This window comes from Lampris incognitus, chromosome 4 (assembly GCF_029633865.1).
Source record: "Lampris incognitus isolate fLamInc1 chromosome 4, fLamInc1.hap2, whole genome shotgun sequence".
Taxonomy (NCBI): Eukaryota; Metazoa; Chordata; class Actinopteri; order Lampriformes; family Lampridae; genus Lampris; species Lampris incognitus.
Genome location: NC_079214.1, coordinates 26,782,799 through 26,808,202, shown reverse-complemented (window position 1 = coordinate 26,808,202; position 25,404 = coordinate 26,782,799). Strand labels below are relative to the sequence as shown.

Below are 25,404 nucleotides of genomic sequence, written 5' to 3'. Positions count from 1 at the left end.
TATATATATACATATATATATACATATACACACACACACACTTTTTATATAAAACTACATATAACTATATGCAGACAGGTGACAAATGAAAGGGGGAAAAGTGTCTTAGTAAGGTGTTGGAGCCTCCAGAACATCTTGAATGCTCCTTGTCGTTGAGTCTACAAGTCTCTGAACTCTGCTGGAGGGATGAACAAGAGATAGTCCCTCATTTGGTGTTTTGATGATGGTGGTGGAGAGCACTGTCTAACATGCTGGTCCAAAATATCATAGGTGTTCAACTGGGTTGAGATGTAGTGACTGTGAAGGCCATAGCAAATAATTTATATATTGTCATCCTCATCAAACCATTCAGTGACCCCTTGTGACCTGTGGATGAGGGCATTGTCATCCTGGAAGAGACCCCTCTCATCAGGATAGAAATGCCTCATCATAGGATAAAGGTGATCCCTCAGAATAACTTTGTATTGATTTGCAGTGACCCCTCCCTCTAACGGGACAAGTGGACCCAAACCATGCCAGGAAAATACCCCCCCCCAACAGCATAACAGAGCCCCTGGATCCCCTTACTGTAGGGGTCCAGCATTCAGGTTTTTCCTTTCATTTGTCACCCATCTGTGTGGATATTTCATCTAGATCAAAATATTTGCTGATCAGTCTTACACCATATAAAGCAGATGACAGCAGATGACAAAGAAAAATGTCCCATTGTCCCATTTTAATGAAATAAAAATGTCCCATTGTCCCATTTTAATGAAATCCCTGCCTCTCATTTAAAGCATTTTTCAAAAAGGCCGGTATGTAACCTGTGATGGAGAGACAGCTTTTCACTGGTTTACATCCCACTTCGCCTCTTGGACATTTATTTATTACACAGGAGTTGAGCTTTCTAATCCCATGTGGAGAATGATGTGTTGGTGACTACATTTCTTTGTATATTAACATTAGATTATTTATATATTTTTCCTTGTGTCGCAAGCAAACAAACATGACAGGCTCCATCTAAACTCTGCTGGCATGACTGAGGTTTATTAAATAAATCATGGAGACTGTTTCCAGAATAGGACGCCTAAGTGTTGCTCATTCCCTTACATTCAAATGTCATTGAAAATGACCTAATTAATTCAACGACGTCTGTGTGAGGATGGTACCACAGTCACCTTATATTACCCTTCTCTCCTTGCCTCTATCCACTTAGGTGGGAAGTGGAGGGAGATGGACAAGCGGAGACAAATAGAGAAAGAGTGTGGCAGAAGGAAAGGAGAGCGCGAGACGGAGATGAGATGAAGATATGGGTAAGCTTGTTTTGTTTGGCGCTGTTGGAGCAGTTAGATAACTGAAGGTCAGAAGCAAAGTGTTCTGTGTAGCCAGAGTCACAGCGGGCTCTGAAATACCACAGGCTGGGTAGACTGAGAAACTTCTCGGCCCACACATGACCCAAGCACCACTCTCCCATCCAGTCCTCCTCTCTCTCTCTCACTCTCTCTCTCTCTCTCTCTCTCTCTCTCTCTCTCTCTCTCTCTCTCTCTCTCTCTCTCCCCTCCCCATGGGTAATAAGGTCAGCGTTGCATCACTCCTAACAGAACTGGCAGTGTAACTAGACTACCATTACAAAAGGAAAAATGACACCAGGGTGTCACTCTGAAAGAATGGGAGCTAGGGGACAAAGATAGACTGATAGATAGATAGATAGACAGATAGATAGATAGACCAACGATGCACAGACAGAATGATAGATGCTAACGTAGGTGGGCATATGATTGTACGATTGTCAGATAGAGCTGCGTCACACCAGAGCAACTCAGTGTCAATGCCTTTCGCGAGCTGTGACGACCTGATGGAATCCATATTGAAACTGCATTCTACTAATCCCACAATGCATCCACTGCATACATCGCTGATGGGTTTCGGTGCAATCACCTCTTTGTGAGTGTTGTATGAAGGCAGCAAAGCCTCCTCGTCCGCTAAGACCCTTTAAAGGATTGTATATTTTTCTTCCTGTTTTTAGAAAGCCTGGAGATTGTAATCTGCACACAGATTACAATCTGTGTACAGAGCAGCTCATGGCTGAAGGTAACCCATTGTTTTCAAACTAAGCCTGTTTTTTTTTGCTGGACACTCTGACCCAAATCGTTATGGTCAGGGGTAAAAAGAAATGGCAATGTCAAGTTGTGTCTGAAAAAAAAAAGAAGTTGCGTTTGTGTGTGCGTGTGTGTTTGTCTGTACTAATAAGCAGGACAGTGTGCATGTGGCAGGGAATGTTGTTGCTCAGAACCTCGCCACGGTGTTTGGGTAAGCATGTGCATGTGTGTGTGAGTATCCTGTGGTGAGTGTGGAGTATTATGTTACTATTTTATTTATTAGCCTCTTATATAAGCACCAGCAGGGGATAGGGACATACTGAGAGAGGGGTAAAGGGCAATGGCCTCATGAAATATAATCAGGCCAAAAAGAAAATTATAGAGCTATAGAGGTGGTATTAAAACAGATATAATGAAATAAAGTTTAAAAAAAAAAGAATGAAATTGAGACATAAAAGCAATGAAACGTGAGAACAACTTGTTGCATATTCATGAGAAGCTCTGAGTGATGTCTGTGCACTGTTTAACTTTTTCAATGGGTACAAGGCACACTTAAGACAGGCAATGTTACTTTCAGCAAAGAGGGAACTTGAAAAATAGAGCAAATATTACATTGGAAATCAATAAGGTCTAAAACTAAAATAAATGCATGATAGGAAATATATTACACTGAGCTAACTGAGCAGAGGGGAATACTGTATACATGGTGAATAAGCCACAGAATCCATATGGGACAAATCACATCAAACAAGAGAATGATATTTTGACAGTCATGTTCTGACTGAGCTGCAGTGAAGCACCCACCCATTAATCAACCATACACAAACACACACAAATGCAGGTCGACTAGCAAGCCCGATGGAGGACACTACCGCAGGCTAGCGAAGAGAAGATGATATTATAGGAAAAACAAAACATGTCTTTTTCCCCTCTGAGAAGACTTGGGCTGCCAGAAAACTGTTCCCCCAGCCGATGCCAACCTCTGGGTCCTATTATCCCTGATGTTACCCCAAAAGTGACTCGGCTATGCCCCTTCGCATCCCTGGTGCACGGCTCTGAAGTGTGAAAATAAATCCTCATGTACAACTCTGCCCTGTCTTTGCTCTGTAACAAATGTGATGTCGCCCAAGTCCAGGCTGAGACAAGACAGTGGAATGACTGGGAAGCTGGCTGGCTACTGGGGACTTGGAGGGACAACTGCAATAAGAGAGAGACAGAGAGCGAAGGAGAATGAGGGTGAAATGCTGCAGCCCTCCCTTATGTCTGACTCCCCCGCCCCCCTTCATTACTGGCTTTGTGTAGCAGTGCCAGTGCCCCCTCATCCCCCCTCCCCTTATCCCCCCCTCACTCCTTACTCTATGGAACTGGGTTACATAACACACTGCAGTCTGAGATAACGCAGCATATAGCCAGGGCTGATGCCTCCGCTTTCAAGACAACACACAAACACACACACACACACACACATACACACACACTTGCTCAAGACATAAACATGTATGACGTGCTAAATATAGCTTTACGTGTGAACTCCTGTAACTGACGGTATAGTTTCCACTGACTTCCTAGGGTTTCATAAAAGTGCATGATGTAAGACCTGAGCACATACGTACAGGTATGTGTGCACGCAAATGCACACACGCGCACACACAAATGTTTGCTTTCAACCTGAACAGCTTATGCCAAGGCTAATGCTCCAAATTGGGTATTTGTGTCCAAGCCTTCAGACATGAGTCATTTAATGGTCACACAGTAACCATCATTATGCATTTACAGGGAACCAGTCTAAATACATGAAACAAACATGTGTTTGGTTTTTGGTATGGTTTTAACAATATTAAACAAAGGTCTTTGTTATCCTGTGCTGAGCTGGTCATCATCTGAGACCACTTTAAAGAAACGTGTGCCTGTGTGCTGTGGACAGAGAGGCCATTGTCAGGGGAGAAAACATCCATTTTATGTAACTGTACTTAATCACTTAGTGTTTTACCAATTTGTTGTTCTGATTGGCTACAGCCAGCCCTATCTGGATGGGGTTGGCAGAGACTGATCCGAGACCCGTTCTCTAGCCCAGTGGAATGCCTCTGTGTTTTGAACGGTGAACGTCACTGTGTGTCAAATCAGTAACGCTGTTCTCTCCATTAGCCTGAGCCAGGTGGATCAAGCAGGATCTAGTGGCGCAAAACCTCATTTGTCCTCCATTGCATCACTGCCATCATTGCATCACCAGAATCCGTGGAGTTACTATTACTACCTAACTTGCCCCCCAATTCCCCCATCCCCTTTTGCTCCTCAGTTAGGTAAATTTGGTATGCATATCAGTCCCCTGCTGCCATCTCACCTGTCAAAGCCCCTCATGTTGGGTCTACCTCATTCTACCATCGAATTAGTAACGCGTTTAGCCACTAGGAAGAGATTTACCTCCTACTGCTGTCTCCTATCACTCCAACCACACTTCTGTCCCTTGCATATGACTCCTCCAGTGTCTTCATATGCATCTTTCCTCTGTCTTGCAAGGGCCTGCAAACCAGCACAGGCGCTGATCAGTGACATGCATGCAACGTGGAAGAAGTAATGGGTCAATGCAAAAGCTTGGGACAGCAGGTCTTTTTCTATATCCAATTGGAGCATTTGCTACAACCCTCACCTCCTGTTTGCTCTCCCCAATCTAATACATGTGGTCCCTCATCATCCATCCTACCATTAACCTTTTTTTTGTTTGGAAACTGGATTAAACGGTATGTTTCATAACCTCTCTAAACAGTGTGATTCATGTATATGATTCATTATATTTTAAAAAAGGGAGGCCTTGGGGGAGCTTTGGTTACATAAGACAACCACATCTTTATTCCTCACCTCCACTGTACAGAACATAAACAACCAGGCGCAAGCGTACTCTCTCTTTCTCTCTCTCTCTCACACACATTCACAGGTCACTAGAAAATATATAAAACATCATCTGGCTGCTATATGCCACATAGACTGAGCATTGGTAAAACAGTGGAATAGTTTAAAAAAAAACAAGCAAAAAAAAATTATTCATCATCCTCTTCATCCTCATCTTCGTCACTGATAACATATTTCTTTGCCCTTTTGGTGGCCATCTCCTCATCATCCTCAGCTTTCCTCTTGCCCGAGGCCTCACCTTCCTGCACAGAGGGGACGAGAGAAGGGGGATGGGACAGACTTGAATGAGAGCCCTGCTGACAGTAGCAGACATTCTGTACAGCTGCTCAATACTTTTGGTTTGTTTAATTCCACCGTTTGTTGAGACTTCAAAAAAATATCTTTTCTCACCACTATCAGGCCCTTCAACAACAGCTAGTGCAGACTGGCTAAAAGTACTAGTAGTTCATGTCCTTACTTCTTCATGAGAAAATGAAATGTTGCTTTTCCCCGCTTGCCCCAGTGTGCTGCATCGCAGGGACCCCTGTCTGTCTAGTGTGGTACTACACCCACCTCATCACTGTCCAATTTCTTTGCCTTCATCAGCCTCTGGGCCTTATCGTCATCTGAGCCTTCATCACTGTCAGATGAGTAGATTCTCGCTCGCTCCTCTGGGTTGGGTGGGCAAGGGTGAAGGGGCATGGGAGCAAATTAATAAAGACGGATATGTATTAATTGGAACATGCCAAATATTTTCAAGATCAGAGAGCAAGTGAGAAAATGGGCAAAACCGTCATGTATAAAATTTCCTGTTTGTCCTCACCCCTTAGACCTCCTCCTCCCTTGTATTTGCTCTTGATGGCTGCGAGGCTGATGGCCTCCTCCCCTTCCTCCTCGTCATCGTACCGGTCAGGTTCCAGGTAACTGCTGCTGAGGCCCCTCTGGTGCTGCTTCTCCCTCATTCTCCTCTGCTGGGACTCCCTGCGGATGGACGCCCGCAGCCGCTCTTCTTCTTTCTGTAGAACAGAGAACAAATGGAGATGCTTTAGCATGCTGGTTTCAAGATCTATGCTAAAAATGACTGATCCTAAAATCTTTTACACTCATATTCATGATGGTTATATGATGGTGCAAGTCCTAGTACTATTATCCAGCAGTGACCACAAATTAGCGTTAAATTGTTCAAATTCAAGTCTATGCTCCTTAAATGATAAATTCACCTTTTTTTTTTACCGAGACCTCATTAAATGTCGGCTGGAATAATTTAGAACTGCAATGATAAAAACTTCACAGATTGCTTCAGTATTAAGAAAAACTTCTCACTGGACTTTGATGCATACCAATGGGACAATTAAATCTATCAATCAATTCAAACTTTCAAAATTATATTTCTCCTTTTCAAAAAACGGGAAGCTCATAGCACAGTCACACAACTTAATATGTTAGATTAAAAAAAAAAGGAAAAAAGTCACAAACCATTCCTGCTATATTGATAAAATGCATTTATTTAGCACTCCAACAAGTACAATTTCCTTGTTAAATTCATGCAGGTCGATGTGACTTTAACACGATGGGACTGCTGGGCTACAGGTCTTCCTGCTCTCAAGTGTGGAAGTTAACAGATGGTTAGGCTGTACTGTGTCTACCGCAAAACTAGATTTTGCCCTTATTCAAAATGCACTGACTGAACATAAAAAAATGGAAAGTGTGACTGAACCATGAGCTGCTCGTTTTCTAAGTTTCTAAGTTTCTCAATACTGAAGTGACCAGTGAAGTTTTTGTTTGTATAATTTAAAATCATGTCGGACAACATTTTAATGAGATCTGGGTTCAAAATTAGTGAATGTGTTTTTATAGGATATGTGAACACTAAATGTTAATTTCGGGTGTACATCTTTCTAAGCACTACAATTGACAGCTTGAAGCATAGGCTAGGATGTCATGCAAAAACTACACGATGAAACATAACGATTCCATGCATATCAATTGAAGACTGCTTTGATATGATTCAGTTCAACTCTCATTCTATCTAAATTATTTAATACATTTTTTTAATATTTAGTGTTTGCCCTGGTTGTAGCCAATGCCAGTCACTTTTTATTTTAAGATGCCAGATGATTGTGACTAAAACCAAAGATCATCTAACCTCACAAAGAACAACAACTAGATCTCCACATGTATCACAATGATAGTCTCGGTGAATGTCTTACTGCCCCAATACTTTCATTACGCCACCGAGTAATGAATACAACAGTTATTTAGAGTACTGTGAACTAGGTTTGGCTATGTCTTCATGTTTTAAAGTTTAACCAGGAAAACTCAGTGTTAATGCCATGTTATCTGAATGTCCATCAATCCCACATATGGATTATCAAGAGTTAATGAACTCTTGTAAGTTCTGAAATTGATTCATGACTTATAGATGAATGATTGGTGGAATGAGTCCATGAGAGTGATGGCTCAGCTGCCAAACAGTGTAGTCTTCTAATCTAATCTGCAATCTCCCAGGAATACCCCATGTACTGTCAATCTGTGGGGAAACAAATACAGTGATACACATACTGAGAGGAAGGAAGATATGAGCAACCATTTTGTTACAGTATGTGATAATTTTCAAGCAGTTGGCATCTCCTTTGGAATGAAAATGTCCAAATGCAGGGATGGACAGATTTTTTTCTGTGCCACTGACTATTTTCTTGTCAATTCTCAAGAGTCTGAATTCTCAGACATATAAAATCTTGTGGTCTTGGTCTTGACGGTTAAATACATAAAAAATGGAAACCGCTTATAGTGATTGCATCCGCCCAGGCCGATATCATCACTATAATCAGTTGACAACTTTAACTAAAGTTGAAAGACCCAAAATGACCACTTTAAGCACACCGTTTGATTACAGTAACCAAATTATTTAAACAGCGTTTGTATAGGAATGATTCCATCCAGTGACTTTTGATCAGCATAAGTGGTTGATCCCTACAAGCAGTTTTCTATTGTAACAGAAGCAATGACAACAATCAGCTGAGTTAAAAACTAGAAAACCATTACATGTATTATTTTTTTTAAAGACACACTGCTTCAGCTGAAGATGAACCAAGTGAATCTATAAATGATACCATCTATAACGCAAGTTAAAGAGGTTGACAGTGAAAACAGGACTGGCCCTCTAGACTGTTGACACAATTTCCATTTCACTGACCACTATGTAACCTTATTATGCAATCGTGTCAGGTTATTGTGTTTACGTAACACAGAGTGACGCTTAATGGCAACTGGCCTTATGTGACCTCTTCAGTCCCTATTGTGATAAAATCGTGAAATTTCGAAGAGTTAAGGAGAAGGAAAGATGGCACCTTGAGATGGACTAATTGTATGCTGAGTGTTTCAGTGAATTTGTACAAAGTTTGCATAACCTTAATCATCTCATTGCGCTGTGACTCAGGGTCCCTTCCAGCCATGGGGAGGATCCTGATCTTCTGTGTCTTTGAACAGCGGTCCGCCAGAGACAATGTCATCTTTCTGTGGGTGGCGCTGTCTGTCGAGTGGGGTCTGGAAAGACAAGATTAAAAAAAAAAAACACATGGACACACACAAACATGTACACACACATACATGTACACACACATACATGTACACAGTTTTCAGATTTGCACAAACTATTAAATTGACTTCAATTTCAAGCTGGAGTAAAGTTTTGTTTGTTTGTCAGTTCATTTTAAGACAGGGTTTGCAATTTTTAGTTTTTGATTCTTTAGATATGTTTAGTTTAGGCTTTTATTTTCCTTTTTTTTTTTCTTTTGCTTCAGCACAAGTTTTGGTGCTTTGATTCTCATGAGTAAATAGAATGCTTCCTGGGTAGCTTTTTATCCATCTCTTGTAAAACTGAACATGGGCACATAATTGGAGAATTACCTGAGATGTTTCACCTATCAAAGTACTGCATTGCAATTACAGTATAACGGTGATTACAGTTTTAGTTTAGTTTTAGAGACATTGCTAACATAACCTGAAACCTTGATCAACTACACATGCACTGAGACCAGTAGGGTGTCTGCTGCATTTGATGCTGAATCTGTGGCAAACATGTGAACCAACATGCAGTGCTTCTGGACTTTCTATTATAGCATGATGATCATTTCAAGCCACTCTTTTTACTAGCTAAAAACGCCAAAATAATGCCTCGCTTGTGTTTTGTAGACTCCACTCACATCGCTGCCTAAGCCTCTAGTCTTATCACCACCTAACAAAAAAACAAAACTGCAAGATAGCTCAAGACCAGAGAACTGTTTTTGTTTTGTGTAACCACTGAGTTGTCCAAAGCTCCCGTTTGTAACTCAATGTCCTAACCTATAAAACCTTGTGCAGGCTAGATCTTACTCAAAATAAACCCCGCTCTTATCATAATACTCTATCACAACGAGCAGCAGTATCCTGTCCATAACGTAGGAGGGCTGTTGTGCAGTAAATCAGCTTTGGCCACTGCCCTACCAGTCCCATGTGGTCCTGGAAGACAGAACGTCCAGGCGAAATGAGGGAGGGATAAGAGGCTTATACTGTTCTGATTGAGAGAAACCTGGGGAGCTAGCACAGGATGATTCAGGGACTTAACACACCAAGCACATTGCTGAATGCCACTTGGATGAAGGGTCCTATTGTTACTGTTAGGTATTAGAAGTAGCCTGGGGGCTTACTTACTGCATGTCTGGCTGCTACATAGCCAGACAGAAATTAGAGGTCCAGCTTTCTCATACTTGTCACTTTTGCCTTAAATGAGTGAGTGTTTGTGTACGGGATTCTGAGACTTGAATCTTAAAAGCAGACTGTTGCTTAATCTCAAATGAGTGTGTCAGTGGAATACCGGAATGTGAGTTTGGTTTTGAATACAGCCTGTCCCTGTAGTCCAGTGCCCTGTCGGATGAACAGGTGGTTGTGGTCTCCCTGGAGAGGAGCTTTATAGACATCAAACACCTCATTCCCCAGATGGAGGGACATACTGAGGAATGAATACATGAATATATAAATAAACAAAAATAATGATAAAAAACAGAGAAACAAATTAACGGCAATTTGTTTAGAGTGCAAGAGTGTCAACAGCCTGTTTCAGATCGCTACCAACCTGCCATCAGACCATTTGACAATCCGGGCATTGCTCTCCCGTGTCTCGTTTCCCTCCTCATCTCTCTTCACTCTCCACCGAATAGTATTCTCCACCTGTATGCGTGTTTGTGTGTGAACACATGTGGGTGGGGGTCTAGTTACTTCAGTGCCTCATACGTGCAATTGCAAATCTGTTACTTCAAATTTTATTTTTAAATTTACATTCAAATTACCTGCACAACTATTGGGAGAGTGAAAATGTTAATTAAAAAAATAGATTAAATAATGCACTTCTGCTGCCTTGAATAAAATGACACTTGAAGCATGTGCACAATCAGATTCTTGGCATGTCTTGAATTTTGATTTGCATTGACATTTAGGATCACAGACACATCATGACTTGGTGGAATTCTCTGACATCTTGAAATAATGAAAAAAATAAAAAAGGTCATGCAGAGTCAGCCTGTTTTGTAATCATTACTCACAGCTGTTTATAAAACACAACAGTTTCCTCACACCATTCGTTTGCTGTGTTGCAATTGACTGATCCTAAACCACTACCTCTGTGCTCCTAAACTCAATCAACTTTTATGAACACTGTGGGAGCTACCCATACTTGTCAACAAGACTCACAGTGAACTGCATGTACGCTTCTGGCAAAGGAAAACTAACAATAACCAAAGTTAACGATTCTTGTGAGGCTCTGCAATTATTACAGACTTTACAGGTAATATGAACCTTGTGCTTCTAATACTGAATTTACTTTGGCTGACTTACACTCTGATACAACACAAATGGCAGATTACGTACCTTGAGCTTGAGCCTAGTCCGTCCCTCTTCATCCAACATTTCCTCATCTTCAAATTCATCCTCATAGTACTGAGGATCAAAAGGCCTATCAAAGAAATAATTACACGTCAATTTGATTTTTTTTTAAAAATATGACTTTCTAGGGTCAGTAATACCCATCAGGATTTGCACCAAGCCATCATCTAAACAACCAAGAACCAATCTGATATGAATAATCATGGAATTCCTGCCAAACCAATGTATTCTGCCAACCCAATCGCTATCTTATCATTTTGTCTTTAACCTTCTCTTCAATCCAGTTAGTGAGAGAGGAAGGCTTTATGGTTTATCATGTAATTTTTGGATGCTAGACTCTGACCTGGGCTCCACAGACAGAAAGTTGGGCAGCTTGACAAAGTAGAGATCAGATCCTAGGTCTGTGCTGACTTTAGGTATCTCCACCTCAATACGAGTTTCAGGAACGAGCTCCTCCTCCGCTTGCTCCCCCTCCATCCCCTCCTCTGTGTCCTGGGAGCGACAGAGACATGAAGAGAGCACGTTTTGAGAGAATAGTTGTAATTACACTGCAGGATTCAACGACCCATAATAACAGGGATAAGCTCAGAGAGAGGATTTAGAGAGAAGCTCTGAGAAAAAGAGATTTGAGAGCTTTGGTTAAAAAAAAAGTACTCTTCAAAGCTGAGTAAGAGATACTAAAGGATGAGTCTGAGTGATAGAGACAAAAAGAGAGACAGACATATAAGAACAAACACAGAAAACTAGACAGGTACCAAGGGCTGTCCTGGAGTAGGGGGTTTCTCAGCATCGCTGTCAGAGGAAATGTCATCAGCTTCTCCAAACAGGTCATCTGCTGCTGGCTTCTTTGCTGTGATAAGAGAAGCAATGTTGTACTATCAAATTGCTATCGAAAACAAAACAATGAAGCTAATTGAAGAAGACCCAGCAAGGCAAGCTTTACAGTACACGTTGCTTAAGAGTTCAGCGTTTCTTACATTTCTTTGGTCCAACATCACTGTCTGAATCCGAGTCAGAAGTAGCCACCTTCTTGACTTTCTGTCTGAGAAAGTCATCTTCACTATCACTACCCTTTGCAGACTCTGAAGTACAACCATACAATGTATGACAAACAGCAACATTACAACAGATGTGTTGATGTGAAGAGTAATCCACTGCTATATATCCAAGGTGTAGGAAAAAACATGCAGTGTGTGAATATGAACACTGTAAGACTCACTACCCCAGCAATAAACTATGTATATTTTTTTTTTATTTTGGCACTAGAACCCAAGAGTACCTGACTTCCTGTTTCTTGGCACATCATCATCAGAGTTCTCTCTCTCTTCATCTGAGTGATGACGCCTCTCCTCTTCATCATCTGACTGGTCACTCTTAGCCCCTCCTACCCATTTCTCATCATCTGATTGGTTCTCCCTGCCAGAAGCGTCTCCATCAGAATGAGGGGTACCTGGTCCTGATTGGGGTGTTACAGGATCACTGTGCACACTGGTCGAAAAAGAAATATGAGATTATAAAGAGGCATAGGAGCTTAGCAATAAACAAATCTGATAATTCTGCAAACATGAATGAGTTTCTCCAAATCCCAAGGGGAAGACAAAATACACTGATGAACCAAAATATTATGACCACTCACAGGTGAACTTAATAATGTTGATTATTTCCAAACAAGGGCACATGTTAAGGTCGGGGTAGATTAGATGGTAAGCGAACAGTTCTCGGAGTCAACGTGTTGAATGCAGGAGAAATAGGCAGCCGTACAGACCTAAGTGACTTCAACAGGGGCCAAATTATTATGGCTGGACTGGGTCAGAGCATCTCTGAAAACAGCAAGGCTTGTGGGGTGCTCCCAGTCAGCAGTGGCGAGTACCTACCGACAGTGCTCCCACGAAGCACAATCTACAAACCGGCGAAAGGTGTTGGGTGCCCAAGGTTCATCAATATGCGAGGGCGACGAAGGCTATCCCTTCTGGTCCAAACCAACAGAAGATCTACTGTGGCACAAGTCACAGAACATTTTAATGACGGTTACAGGAGGAATATGTCACAACACAGTGCATCGCACCCTGCTGCTTATAGGGCCACGTAGCTACAGACCGGTTAGAGTGCCCATGATGACCCCCGTCCAACATCGAAAGCTCTTACAATGGGCATGCGTGCATCAGAACTGGAGCTTGGAGCAGTGGAAGAAGGTCGCCTGGTCCGATAAGTCCCGTTTTCTTTAAGATCATGTGGATAGCTGTGTATGTGTGTGCCGTTTACCTGGGTAAGTGATGACACCAGGATGCAGTGTGGAAAGAAAACAAGCCAGTCTGGCCATTCAAGTGGATGTCAATTTGACACATGCCACATACCTAAACATCGTTGCAGACCAGGTACATCCCTTCATGGCAATGGTATTCCCTGTTGGCAATGGCCTCTTTCAGCAGGATAACGCGCCCTGCTACACTGCACACATTTTTCGGGAATGGTTTGAGAAACATGATGAAGTGCTCAAGGTGTTGCCCTGGCCTCCAAATTCTCTAGATCTCAATTTTATGCTGGACAGACAAGTCCGATCCATGGCGGCTCCACCTCGCAACTTATAGGATTTGAAGGATCTGCTGCTAATGTTTTGGTACAAGATACCACAGGACACCTTCAGGGGTATTGTAGAGGCCATACCTCAGTGGGTCGGCTGTTTTGGCAGCAGACGGAGAACCAACAACATATTAGGCAAGTGGTCATAATGTTTTAGCTCATCAGTGTATATACAGATATATATATATAGTATATGTGTGTGTATATATAATAGAGAGAGAGAGAGAGAGAGAGAGAGAGAGAGAGAGAGAGAGAGAGAGAGAGAGAGAGATGACACCATCAAAAGAAAAACATTCTTGTTCTACTCTGTTCAGACTGAATGGCAATCTGTATTTTTGACACTGTAACAGTGCCAGAGGAAATCTGGTTGAGAGCAGTTTCATAAATATGTGTCTTGGCGACAGAAATTTGGCTTTTGGCTGTTTGGTTTCTAACTTTGCAGGGCAGCATTTCATGTTTGAAAATATTAACCAAACCAAATACTGGAATTAGTTTCAAGTCTTCTCCAGATAGTGTCAATGCTGCCGGGAAAATCTGGTGACTGGCCATTTGTAAGCTCAACCCAATCACTTTCATTCTATCTGCAACAAACACCAACAATTTTACTATATTAAAAATACAACTAACCCATTAAAAATACTAAAATGGGGCGTCCGGGTGGCGTGGTGGTCATTTCCGTTGCCTACCAACACTGGGATTGGCAGTTCAAATCCCCGTGTTACCTCTGGCTTGGTCGGGTGTCCCTACAGACACAACCGGCTGTGTCTGCGGGTGGGAAGCTGGATGTGGGTATGTATCCTGGTCGCTGCACTAGCACCCCCTCCAGTCGGTCGGGGCGCCTGTTCAGTGGGGAGGAGACTAGGGGGAATAGCGTGATCTTCCTACGCGCTACGTCCCCCTGGCGAAACTCTTCACTGTCAGGTTAAAAGAAGCGACTGGCAACTCCACATGTATCGGAGGAGGCACGTGGTAGTCTGCAGCCCTTCCCGGATCAGCAGAGGGGGTGGAGCAGAGATTGGGACAGTCTGGAAGAGTGGGGTAATTGGCCGAATACAATTTGGGAGAAAAAAAATTACAACTATGTAACTTAATTTTTGTTTGTTGTCATGCAACTTTGGCACATAATGTCTTAATTACAAGGATAATAAAACTCATGTTGAGTTAGAGCTGCTTGCAGTGGTTCGGCCTGGATTCGCCTTGTCACGAAAGTGAGGAGGCGTCTCCTTCAAGATTGCTGGCCAAAGAGATGCAGTTGGCGAACGCATGCAGTATGAGGGTGGGTGTTTGAACTAAAATAGGAATCGACTGGCCACTAAATTGTGAGAAAAAAGGAAAAAAATCAGAAATAAATTTAGAAAGTGTTAGAGCTGCTTGCAGAGACACTTCTACATTAAATGGTTGTTAAGTGATTCCCCCCCCAATTGTATCCGGCCAATTACCCCACTCTTCCGAGCCTTCCCAGTTGCTGTTCCACCCTTTGCCGATCCGGGGAGGGCTGCAGACTACCACATGCCTCCTCTTATACATGTGGAGTCGCCAGCCGTTTCTTTTCACCTAACAGCAAGGAGTTTTGCCAGGGGGACATAGCACATGGGAGGATCATGCTATTCCCCCCCAGTTCCCCCTCCCCTCTGAACAGGCGCCCCGCCCGACCAGAGGAGGCGCTAGTGCAGCAACCAGGACACATACCCACATCTGGCTTCCCACCCGCAGACACGGCCAATTGTGTCTGTAGGGACGCCCAACCAAGCTGGAGGTAACACGGGGATTTGAACCGGGATCCCTGTGTTGGTCGGCAACGGAATAGACCGCCACGCTACCCGGACGCCCTCAGGTTTTCCACCTCTACCTGACAGCGATAGTAGAGACAGGAAAGGCAGGGGAGAGAGAGGGAATTACATGCAGCAAAGGGCCCAAGCCAGATTCAAACCCAGGCTGCTGCGGTAAGGACCGAGCCTTATGCGATATGCACTCTATCAGGTGAGCCACCGGGGCGCCCCCTTTTAGGTGACTGTGTAGTTGCACATAACCTCTAGGTGTGTGAAACTTGTTTATTTTTAAAGTATAATTTTGTGACCCATTCACTTTGGCAATTTCCGAAATTGTCAAGGTCCCTTAGTAGATTGTACTGCAAAGTTATGTACTGTGGGACCCTCATGCCTAACTGAAATAACTGACCTGCAATACAAATATTACTCATGTAGAAGAAGAAAGAGGGCTTGAGGCACCATCCAGTGTGTGCTGTCCTACCTTCTGTCTGAATGAGCGCTGCCCCTTCCTGAGTGAGGGCTCCCTACGCCAGACCCTATGCTGCCAGCTGGGCTGCCAGCATCTGACCTATGACCCCCATCCTCTTCATCTTCCTCCTCATGGTGCCCATGCTCAGAGCCACTGTGCTGTTCAGCATCCGAATGTTCATTATCCTCCTGCTCAGAGTGGATGCTGGCATCGGACTGGTTCCCTGAGTGTTCAGACTGGTTATCACTTCCACTGTGTTGGCTGCGTCGCTCATCTTCACTGTCATCTCCAAACAGCTCCTAGTACATAAGAGGCCAGTAAATTTAACCAGAGACAAGCAAGAGCATCCCATCCTTGTCCAACCCAATGCATGCAGTTAAAGCTGAAATCCAGGATTTTTCTTCATTAATAAATTCAATTCAATTCAATTCAATTCAATGTCATTAAAAATAATGTGCAGGCACATGTTAAAAATGAAATAAGGGCTGCGGCTTCACCAACAGTGTAAGACAGACATAGACAAACACAGCAAAGATCAAAAGATAAAAATAAGTTAAAAAAGAGCAAGAGTACAAAATATTTAAAATTTTTATTTTATCTATATGGACCACAGAGTCAGGTTGCATACAGGAATACTAACTGGCACCTTTACCGTGGTAGGAGACACTCTCCATATAAATGAATGAATTGAATGAATGAATATTCAATTCAATTCAATTTATTGTCATTAAAAACAATGTGCAGGCACATGTTAAAAATGAATGAATAAGCATGAAAATGGATGGCGATGTGATGTCAATGTAGCAAAGCTTCTGCTGGACAGCTAATCTACTAATTCTACAATCAATATTTCAGCATAGCAGTGTTCCCATACAAGGGTCGTTAAGATTGTCTGTGTTAGTTTAGATATGAGGATGCCAAGCGTGGGAACCGTTAACTGCTGAGCTGACGACACACGAGTGACAATGGCTGCTGCACCTTGTTTGTAATTCTCTTTGCCAGGAGGAAGGACAGATCAGAGAAAATTCAAATCACAGATTTCAGCTTTAACGAACAACTTTGCTTTGGGTGAGGTTGCATTAAAACCTTACATAAGACATGCATAGTAGTAATTAGTTGATCAGAATCCCGTCTGGGCAAACTGAAGTGATGTGTGCATCATCTATCCGACAGTACCTTATTTATACTCGGCTTCCCTGCCTCACGGCCCTCATCGTCGTCATCATCATCATCATCAACCCGGCCCCTTTCACTGTCGCTGCCGCTACCGGAAGCGTTACTGGCGGACCTGGGTCTGTCATGATCCGAATCGGAACCGGAGGCTGAGCCAGAATCTACAAAATAATCACATTCCTATTGTTTACACACGCACACACAACGAACGCAAAGCATGTACGGTAACCTTACTCCTTTTCTTGCACACACAGGTTAGTACGTTAAGACGTGTTGCCTAAAGTATAGCCGGTTCTTATTTCCTTAAACAGACACCATGTCGCTCTATTATATCTCCGAAATGACAAATATCTTCTGAAAGACAAATAATCACCTCGTTGTTCGTTATCACTGTCGCCATCACTCCCAAACAACTCGTCCATGTCCGCCATTTCTTCCAAACGCAACGAAAATGTGACCGACAGGAAACAAAGCGCGGCTGGAGGGTTTGTTTCCGAGTTCACGCCGTAGCGTCCTGTATTTACGTTAATTAATCACAAGGTGGCAACAGAAGTCTGTTATAGTTTTACATGACCGGAAGACTAGATTTTTTTTGAAAGCGATTCATTTTCAAAACATAAAGTCATACAAACCATGACAGTAAATACCTCTCAACATACAAGGCACCTTAGGTAAGAGAACTTGTCATAAAATAAAATATATAAAATAAATGATAGAGAATTAAAAAGATAATAGATAAAACAAATTAATGATAATACGTCTGCACTTTTTTAAATATATTTTTTCTGCATTTCCCCCCCTTTTTCTCCCCAATTGTACTTGGCCAATTACCCCACTCTTCCGAGTTGTCACAGTCGCTGCTTCACCCCCTCTGCCGATCCGGGGAGGGCTGCAGACTACCACATACCTCCTCCGATACATGTGGAGTCGCCAGCCGCTTCTTTTCACCTGACAGTGAGGAGTTTCGCCAGGAGGGCGTAGCGCGTGGGAGGATCACGCTATTCCCCCCAGTTCCCCCTCCCCCTCCCCCTAAATAGGCGCCCCAACCGACCAGAGAAGGCGCTAGTGCCGCGGCTAGGACACATAACCGCATCCGGCTTCCCACCCGCAGACTCGGCCAATTGTCTCTGTAAGGACGCCCGACCAAGCCGGAGGTAACACGGGGATTCGAACTGGCGATCCCCGTGTTGGTAGGCAACGGAATAGACTGCTACGCTAGCCGGACGCCCCTGCACTTTTTCATAGTTGCTGTAGGGTTCCTCAGATATTTTCAGTTTTTCATAAGCTCTGAGGAGAGATTTTGCATGTTGTTTTTTTTGTTTTTGTTTTTTCATGAGTCTCAAAGCACTGAGATGATTATCCACAAGGTCCCTTTTGAAAACAGAAAAAGGGGTTTAATTTTCCTTTATTTGGATGTGTGGATGACAAAATTCGCCAGGAGTATCAGGTTGTTCAAAATCAAGTCCCTCTTAATGTCCTTCATGTTATTACCAAACACAATATTTTCTCTTGTGAGAGTTTGGTTAACAGCCAGTCCTGCAAGACTCGACTTAGCTGATGAATATCCAGAGACTTGACTTTGACTGCATGAAATGACTTTATTAACGACAACCCGTACTGCATACACATACATTGAAGGCATGGCCGGACGAATCACACACTGAGTTACTCCACCTCCACATCAACTTCCGTATTCATATCAGTGCACGGCACTATAGGCAAAACACTCCCCACCTGGCCTCTGTGAGGTCCCTACTCAACCAACATACGAACTAAACTGCTTCCTGAACCTCAGTCTTTAGATGGAAGTAAGATAACTTCTGAGACTGGTCTGAGGAAAGTCTTTGAATGTCCTTGATCCGTGGTCTTTAATTCCACCTTTCTCACTTTTCCATCTTCTCCAGGGAAGGTCTTTGTGATCATGGCCATTGGCCGGTTGTTGTGGGCAGCTTGATCGTCTTGAAAAGGACAATGTCTCCTTCTTGCAGATTTTGGGGGAATTTGGTCCATTTCTTCTGGCCTTACAATGTGGACAAGTACTCTCGACTCCAACGGTTCCAGAATTCGTTAGCCAGAACCTGTACTTGTCTCTATTATTTGGTGAGGAGGTCTTTGTCTGTAAAGTCTCCTGTTTAGTCTTCATTGGAGTGATGCAAAGCGTTTGACCGCTTGTTCTCGGTTGTTAAGCAAGCGTCGTCTCGGCTGTCTGAATGGGAGTGGGGTTACCCAACTATGTGACTCATTGCTGTAGACTTCTTCATCAATTACATTCAAGAAAATCTAATTTTCAACTGAAGATGCCAGCTTGTTGTCATGTTCGGGGTGATTAAATATGGTTTGTCCCAACATCTCTTCTGCGGCCTTACTGGACTCTGAGAACCTGTCTTGCACCTCCCTTCCATGATGAATCTTTTCTTTGATATTTAAAAGGCTTGTGCAGGGTTGGAGGAGAGAGGGATGGCCATAGTCCAGCACAGTTGTCTTAAAGGTGTTGACTGTTGGCCTGCGTGTGTTCCCCAAAGAAACTTCTCCAACTAGCACCCAGGCTAGGTCTAGGCATTGGGCGAAGGGGGCATCGTGAGGGCCGTTGACTTGTTGTTATACCTTGTGCACTCTAATTAGGCCTCTGCCTAGCAACAGGAGAATCTCAGCAGCAGGATCCAGCTCTGGGATGTGCTCTGCTACCTTGACAAGATGTGGGTGATGTAGAGCTGCATTTGGTGTTGGGATTTCGGACCGATTGTTAGAGTATATTGTTGCACTCAATGAGTGGTGGGAGAGGGATTGTGACCTTTCCATTGAGTGACTCAACCACAAAGTCTTCAGCCTTTCAGCCGGACGTTTCCATTGTGCCGGAACATGTTCTCAGAGAGTAAGAATATGGTTCACATTTGACGTCGAACAGCTCAAAAAAATTGGACGCTAGCAACCGGTTACTTTGGTCATTCAGGATGACATAGGCCTTGATAGCTTTATCCGGTTGATCATTGCGATATACTTTCACAAGACAAATCTTAGAACAAGACCGGCTGACTTGTCCTGTTTCACAAACTTCAGTGCAGTTTGATTTGACAACAGATTTGACGTTGTTGTTTTCTTCTCTCTCCCCGCCGTTGTGTGGTGCAGTTGAGGGAGCTTTGATTTGAGGTGCAGGGCGGATGCATAGCAGAGTCGTGATAGGTGCTATCACACTCTGTACACTTAACTGCAGTAGCACAGTTCTTTGCTAAGTGAGTGGTTGAGCCACAACACTTAAAGCAGATTCCTCTTTCTTTAAGAAAACTCTTTCTGTCCTCCAGCTTTTTGGCTCTGAAAGCTTTACATAGCTTGATGGGTGTGGCTTGCAGCATTTGGGTCATTGACACTTTTCACAAGACTGTTTGTGCTCGAACCTGTTGAGGAAACATTTTTCTTGTGAACCAAAATAGGGTTCCTTGTGCCTTTATAGACAGGGTTTTCAGTTGAGCCATTAGCACTTGGAAGAGTGAAAATAGGGTCATTCCTCTTCCATGCTTCATAGCATATGAACCTGTCGAAGAATTAAAATGGTGGAAATTGTCCTCCATTTTCTTCTTCGTGCCTCGAACCAGCAGAAATCCATTTTTCTTGAACTGTATAGGATAGTTTCGCAACTATGGGTTCAATCCCGCGTGCAGTATCCAGGTAGGACAGGGCTGGGAGGTATCCATCCTCCTTGGCACACTGTAGTTCCATTAGCAAGTCTGCTAGTTACCGGAGCTACATAGTATGGTCTTTCCCTGAAACTCTTGGGAAATTGTCAAGCCGGTTGGAAAGGGCCTTTTCGATCATTTCAGGTGCTGCATAACATTGCTGGAGTCATTCCCCGGCCTTTTTGAGTGCTGGACTGGATTTGTTACGTGCACTGACCATAAACGTTTAACGTGGTCGCTGGTTTCCCTACCAAGCCATTTAGTCATCAAGTCCAATTCCTCAGTGGCTGTGAGGACTAACCCTTGAGTGGCGCGATGACTCTCACGCACGATAGTTTTCAGGCTTATCGTCAAATTGATATAAACTTGAACTCACCAGGTCACGCCGAGCTAAGTACTATGCTAGGTGTTCAGTTGTGGGTGCACTGTGGTTAGCTGTTGGCATATGGAAGGGCTGTGCAGACTTGTTTAAGTCAGTGTGACACATTTTTGAATTCCTCCGACGGTCACTTTCTCCATATGGAACCTGTTTTTCACTTTGTTTGCTGATGGCACATACACATCACCAAAACTGCCTTTGGCTAACGTAGGGTGGCTAGTGTTATTAGCATGTAATGGCTCATTTGGAAAAACAGAGGGCCGCCATCTTGTGGTGAAAGGATTGTTAGGGCTTACTTGAAAGTAGGGGTGGGACGATAGACTCAGCTCATGATTACGATACTGTCACGATACTTTGCCTACGATTATGATTAAATCACAATACAGTGATTCTGCTATTCTCGATGCATTGCAATTTAATTAATCTATGATACATCACGATATCTGTGTAACTGAACAAAAAATACCACTAAAAAGGCAAAAAACAGGAATTACGTACTTATTCACTGCATAGTCAGTGTCAGTTTCACAGAATGACGAATAAAATAAAACAAAAGGCTAAACTGCCAGAGAGCAGAACAGTTCTGTGCAAATTAGGTACTTTACAGAATACAAACCCCCCCCCAAAAAAAACAAATTAATGCAAAAATACATTCTGTAGTGCATAACAAGCATAACCAGCATTAGTTGATGCTGCATTACTTTATGTAAACCTGGACACATTTCAGTGCTTACGAACTTGTTTTATGTAAACCTGGACACATTTCAGTTACTAAACTTGCATGTTCTTCTTCAGGAACAGCAACTGATCAACATGCTCAGAGGTGAGTGCACTCCTCTGAGCAGTGATTATGTCACCAGCAGTCGAAAAGACTCTGCAGATACACTAGTCCCCGGGACACACTCATGCTTTTGTGCCAGCTTGACTAGAAGTGGGTACCTTTGTGCCTGAGATTTCCACCAATCCAATGGATCATCTGTCAGTGGTAGAGGTGGAGCTTCTTGGTACTGCCTGACCTCCTTTTCAGCTATGGAAGTAACTGACAGCAAGGGAGCTCTGGTGGTCTTGATCGTCTGCCCGAGGAGGTCAGAAAGTGCAGATTTCCTCTTCTTTGGTGTGTGTGCAGTGAAAGGATCGTTCCCATCGTCATCACAGGTGTCATCACTCTGCTCAGTGCTTCCTTCCTCAGTAGTGCTCTCTTCTGGATTATTCGCCATCCCCAAATCTGCATCCTGAAAGAAAATAAATCAGTGGCAAACCTTTTACATTATTATTTAAAAACATGTTCAATCTTCACATCAAGTCAACCATTTCCATTCATTTAAAATGTTCACACATTACTTTTTGCACATGAATAGGATATATGGATGGCATCTCTAGCAATAGTCTGATGGTTTAAAGTCACAACTTAAACTAAGAATTCAGATGACCTACTACTGTTTATAAGATGCATTTACCTTCAGAGCAGCAGCCTTTGACACCACTTTGGCATACATCTCCTGCATAACTTGCGGTGATAGGAAGAGCAGAGTTTTAAACCTGGGGTCCAAGGCTGATGAGACATACAGGTTGTTCTTCTCCTCTGCGGAGTCATATCTATTTGATAGGTCTTGATGGATGGTGTTCTTTATCTCTCTGACAAGAGGGGAATCCTCAATGGTTCTGATGGTGTCACTCAGAAGTTGGGCATGAAGCGGAGCGATGACACAAATGATTGGGTTCTTCTCCTCGCACATGATGTTTGTTGCAACCAGCATTGGCTTGAGGGCTTGCACAACCTCTTCGGCATTCGTGACGTCTGTCTCACTCAAGGTGCAAATGTCAGAGACACTCTTTCTTACTGTCGCGGTTTTTCTATAGCCCGGATAACTATGGATGGAGGCGGGGACTTTTAGGTGCGACAAACCGGGCTTCACCACCGTTAGCTAGATAGCTGCGCCAATGCTAGGGCTGGCCTGCTAGTTAGCTAGTTAGCCGTGTGCTAATGGGTTAGCAAGCTCACCTTGGGACCAGGGCTGGTGATGGAACAGGGCGGCTGAGCTCTAGGCGGGGCGGGAGATGGATGGCTGCTCTCCGGGGTGCGTGTCTCTCTCTCTCTCCGTACTCTGGCTCCGGCGTGACCGGGTGAATGTCTCTCTCAGTCTCTCTGGGGAAGCTCACGGGGGTAGTCAGCTAGCTACAGGTACCGAGGCAGTCTGCTGCTAACACTACCACTGCTAGCCACCGTATCTGCTGTCTAGCCCAGGATACGCTAGGTTTCCCTGCTCTATCCCACGCTAAGGTGACAGTCTACGATATGGTTGCTAAACAGTTCTGCCCTTTGTCTCCCCCGCGGTGTCTAATATAGTTGCGTCTGTGACAGCGCGAGCTAACCTGTGATTGGTCCTCTAGCTGCACGTGCCCAGTGCAACAGTCCAAGTACATCCCCAGGCATTTCCCACTACACTGCCCCCCTCCAGCACTGTTGAGTCCCTTCAACATAAATGAACAACAGACTACAAAGATCAGTCTGATTAATCTAACACGATAAACGGGACAGAACACCCGCGAAATGAACTAGGCCCGGAACAAAGGGCGTCAAACAAATGTGGGTGGTCGCTATCCATACTGGACTCTTGTGACTAGCCTAGTAACCCCCAAGTCAACTAGTCACGTCCGTCAAAGTTAGTCTAGGAGCCAGGCGGGCCTCCGGACTGGCCGGCCCCGTCTGGTGGTGTACGGGAGATGGGACTCAGCGGCGTCGGCTTCGTCTCCTTCTGGGTCAGGGGCGTTGGACTGCCCGCCCGGAGCACAGGCTGCTGTCCCACGACGTTGGGTGATTGTCGACTCGCCTGAAGAGTAGCTGGCAGCAGTGTGTTGAAGCGGCTGGAACCGAGCCGGGGAGCCTGGTGTGCTGGGTCCTCCATCGTCGTTTGCGTGGAACAGGTCCTCCAGCCGGAGATCAAGGTCTTCATCGATCTCCTCCTGCTCTGTCACTCCTTCGTACTCCTCTGTTCTCTGCGCCCCCGGCTCCTCCATGTCAGCAGCGGGAGGACCTCCTTCAGGTGTTTCCTGCGGCCCTATGGCTGGTGCTGGAGCAGACAACAGAGCATGGCGCCTGTCATCTGTGCCCCAGATCTTCACCAGGCAGTCATCTGAGCCCGTGAAAATGCGTCGCCCGGTGCGGTCGAAGGTGACACAGTAGACAGAGGAGAGATGTCCCAGAATCCTCTTGTGCATCTTCATGTGCTGGTAGACAGCTGTAGGCAGTAGCTGGCGTAGACGGTAGGAGCCATTGAGCCGACGCCCATTGCTCGTCTCCACGATATTGGGTGGACTCCCATAGATAATAGGAGGCTCTGGGGGTCGTCCACAGTGCAGAGCAGCCAGCGCTGAGCCCTTCCACACAACATGCTTGCAGCTCTTGTTGGTACGCAGGAGGTTCTGCCTGCCGGCTCCCAGGATGCTGTGGAGACCAGGCACGCTGGCAGGAACCTCTTTCTCCAGCAGTGGACATACTCGAGAACACACTTGGAGTAGGTGGTCTGGGCTGATGTGCCTGTGCAACTTCACCTTGTTAATGTTGTCGATGCCACTGGCCAGGGTCTTGAGCTCGGGGGTGCTCAAGCTGTCTCCTACCGGCGGAGGACTTGGAGAGCTATCGCGACGCCGCTCGTCTTCCCATGCTACTCGCCGGACTCTCCCCCCTCCTTCAACCTCTCGCCCCAGCGTCGCTCCAAAGTCATACTCGCGTGCCTCAACCTTCCTGATTGCTTCAGCTAGTGTTTTGGGTTCTGCCCCCAGGACTTCATACGCGATGTTTTGGTTCTTCAGCCCGCGCAGAAAGGCTTCTGCAGCGTAGGCCTCCTGCAGTGTAACACCAACCCGCGGGTATGCCAGTGTGACAAGTCCCCTCACTTCCTCGCCAAACGCATAGAGGGTCATCTCTCTGGCCTGCTTAACCTCGCTGAGTTTACGGCGCGCAGTTCCCCCAGGCAGCTCTTTACCGTAGCGGCGGCGTAACTGGGTGATGAGCGCGTGGTAGTCATCTTTTATCGGAGCCGGCTGCGCGATGACAAAAGACATGGCGTTGTCCCTCAGTCGGAGATACAAGGCGTCCAAACAGGTCTCGTCGGTCCAGCCCCTCTTTCTCGCCATCCGTTCGAATGGTCCAACGAAACTATCCCAGTCGCCCTTACCATCAAAAGTGGCGAGGAGCTTGATGTCATTTTCGTGTCCTCAGTCGGGACCTTGTGAGCTTCGGTTGCCGCTCCGACTTTGAAGGTCTCCTGTCTGGCTCTGTTGACCTCTAGAGGAACCTGCCTGCCCTCCAACGCTGTCATCCAGCAGGTTTCGGCCGCCGTTGCTGTCCAGGGACATTTGGCCACCCTGCATCCCGTCGGGGGGTGGTACTGCAGTCGCTCCATTTTTTCCACCATGACCGATCGGAGTGCTGGTAAGTGGTGCGGGCTCACTGGGTCCATTTCCTGTATAGCGCAGG

General features: G+C 44.7%; 1 protein-coding gene and 1 long non-coding RNA gene across 2 annotated transcripts; one reads left to right on the top strand and one right to left on the bottom strand.

Annotated features, from left to right (window-relative positions):
* Positions 1–1,207: 1,207 nt before the first annotated feature.
* Positions 1,208–4,680, top strand: LOC130111344 (uncharacterized). The gene is made up of 3 exons (XR_008810161.1): positions 1,208–1,292; positions 2,006–2,070; positions 4,596–4,680. It is a non-coding gene; the product is annotated as an uncharacterized LOC130111344 (long non-coding RNA).
* Positions 4,681–4,907: 227 nt separating this feature from the next.
* leo1 (LEO1 homolog, Paf1/RNA polymerase II complex component) lies at positions 4,908–17,321 on the bottom strand. The gene is made up of 14 exons (XM_056278499.1): positions 17,248–17,321; positions 16,878–17,035; positions 15,714–16,000; positions 12,163–12,371; positions 11,861–11,965; positions 11,639–11,733; positions 11,227–11,375; positions 10,869–10,953; positions 10,078–10,172; positions 9,820–9,954; positions 8,375–8,510; positions 5,788–5,980; positions 5,538–5,635; positions 4,908–5,227 (listed from the first exon to the last, which is right to left on the bottom strand). The coding sequence occupies exons 1-14, from the start codon at positions 17,303–17,305 to the stop codon at positions 5,114–5,116; spliced, it is 1,917 nt and encodes a 638-aa protein (XP_056134474.1). The 5' UTR covers positions 17,306–17,321; the 3' UTR covers positions 4,908–5,113.
* Between the last annotated feature and the right edge of the window lie 8,083 nt (positions 17,322–25,404).

Bases quoted from the DNA above. Each gene is read 5' to 3' on its own strand.
- leo1 (XM_056278499.1), bottom strand. From the start codon at position 17,305: ATGGCGGACATGGACGAGTTGTTTGGGAGTGATGGCGACAGTGATAAC. The intron at 11,376-11,638 runs GTACCTGTCTAG...TGTCGCTCCCAG, and splicing joins CTACTCCAGGACAGCCCTTG to GACACAGAGGAGGGGATGGA. The intron at 5,981-8,374 runs GTTATGCAAACT...TCTGTTCTACAG, and splicing joins AGCGCAATGAGATGATTAAG to AAAGAAGAAGAGCGGCTGCG.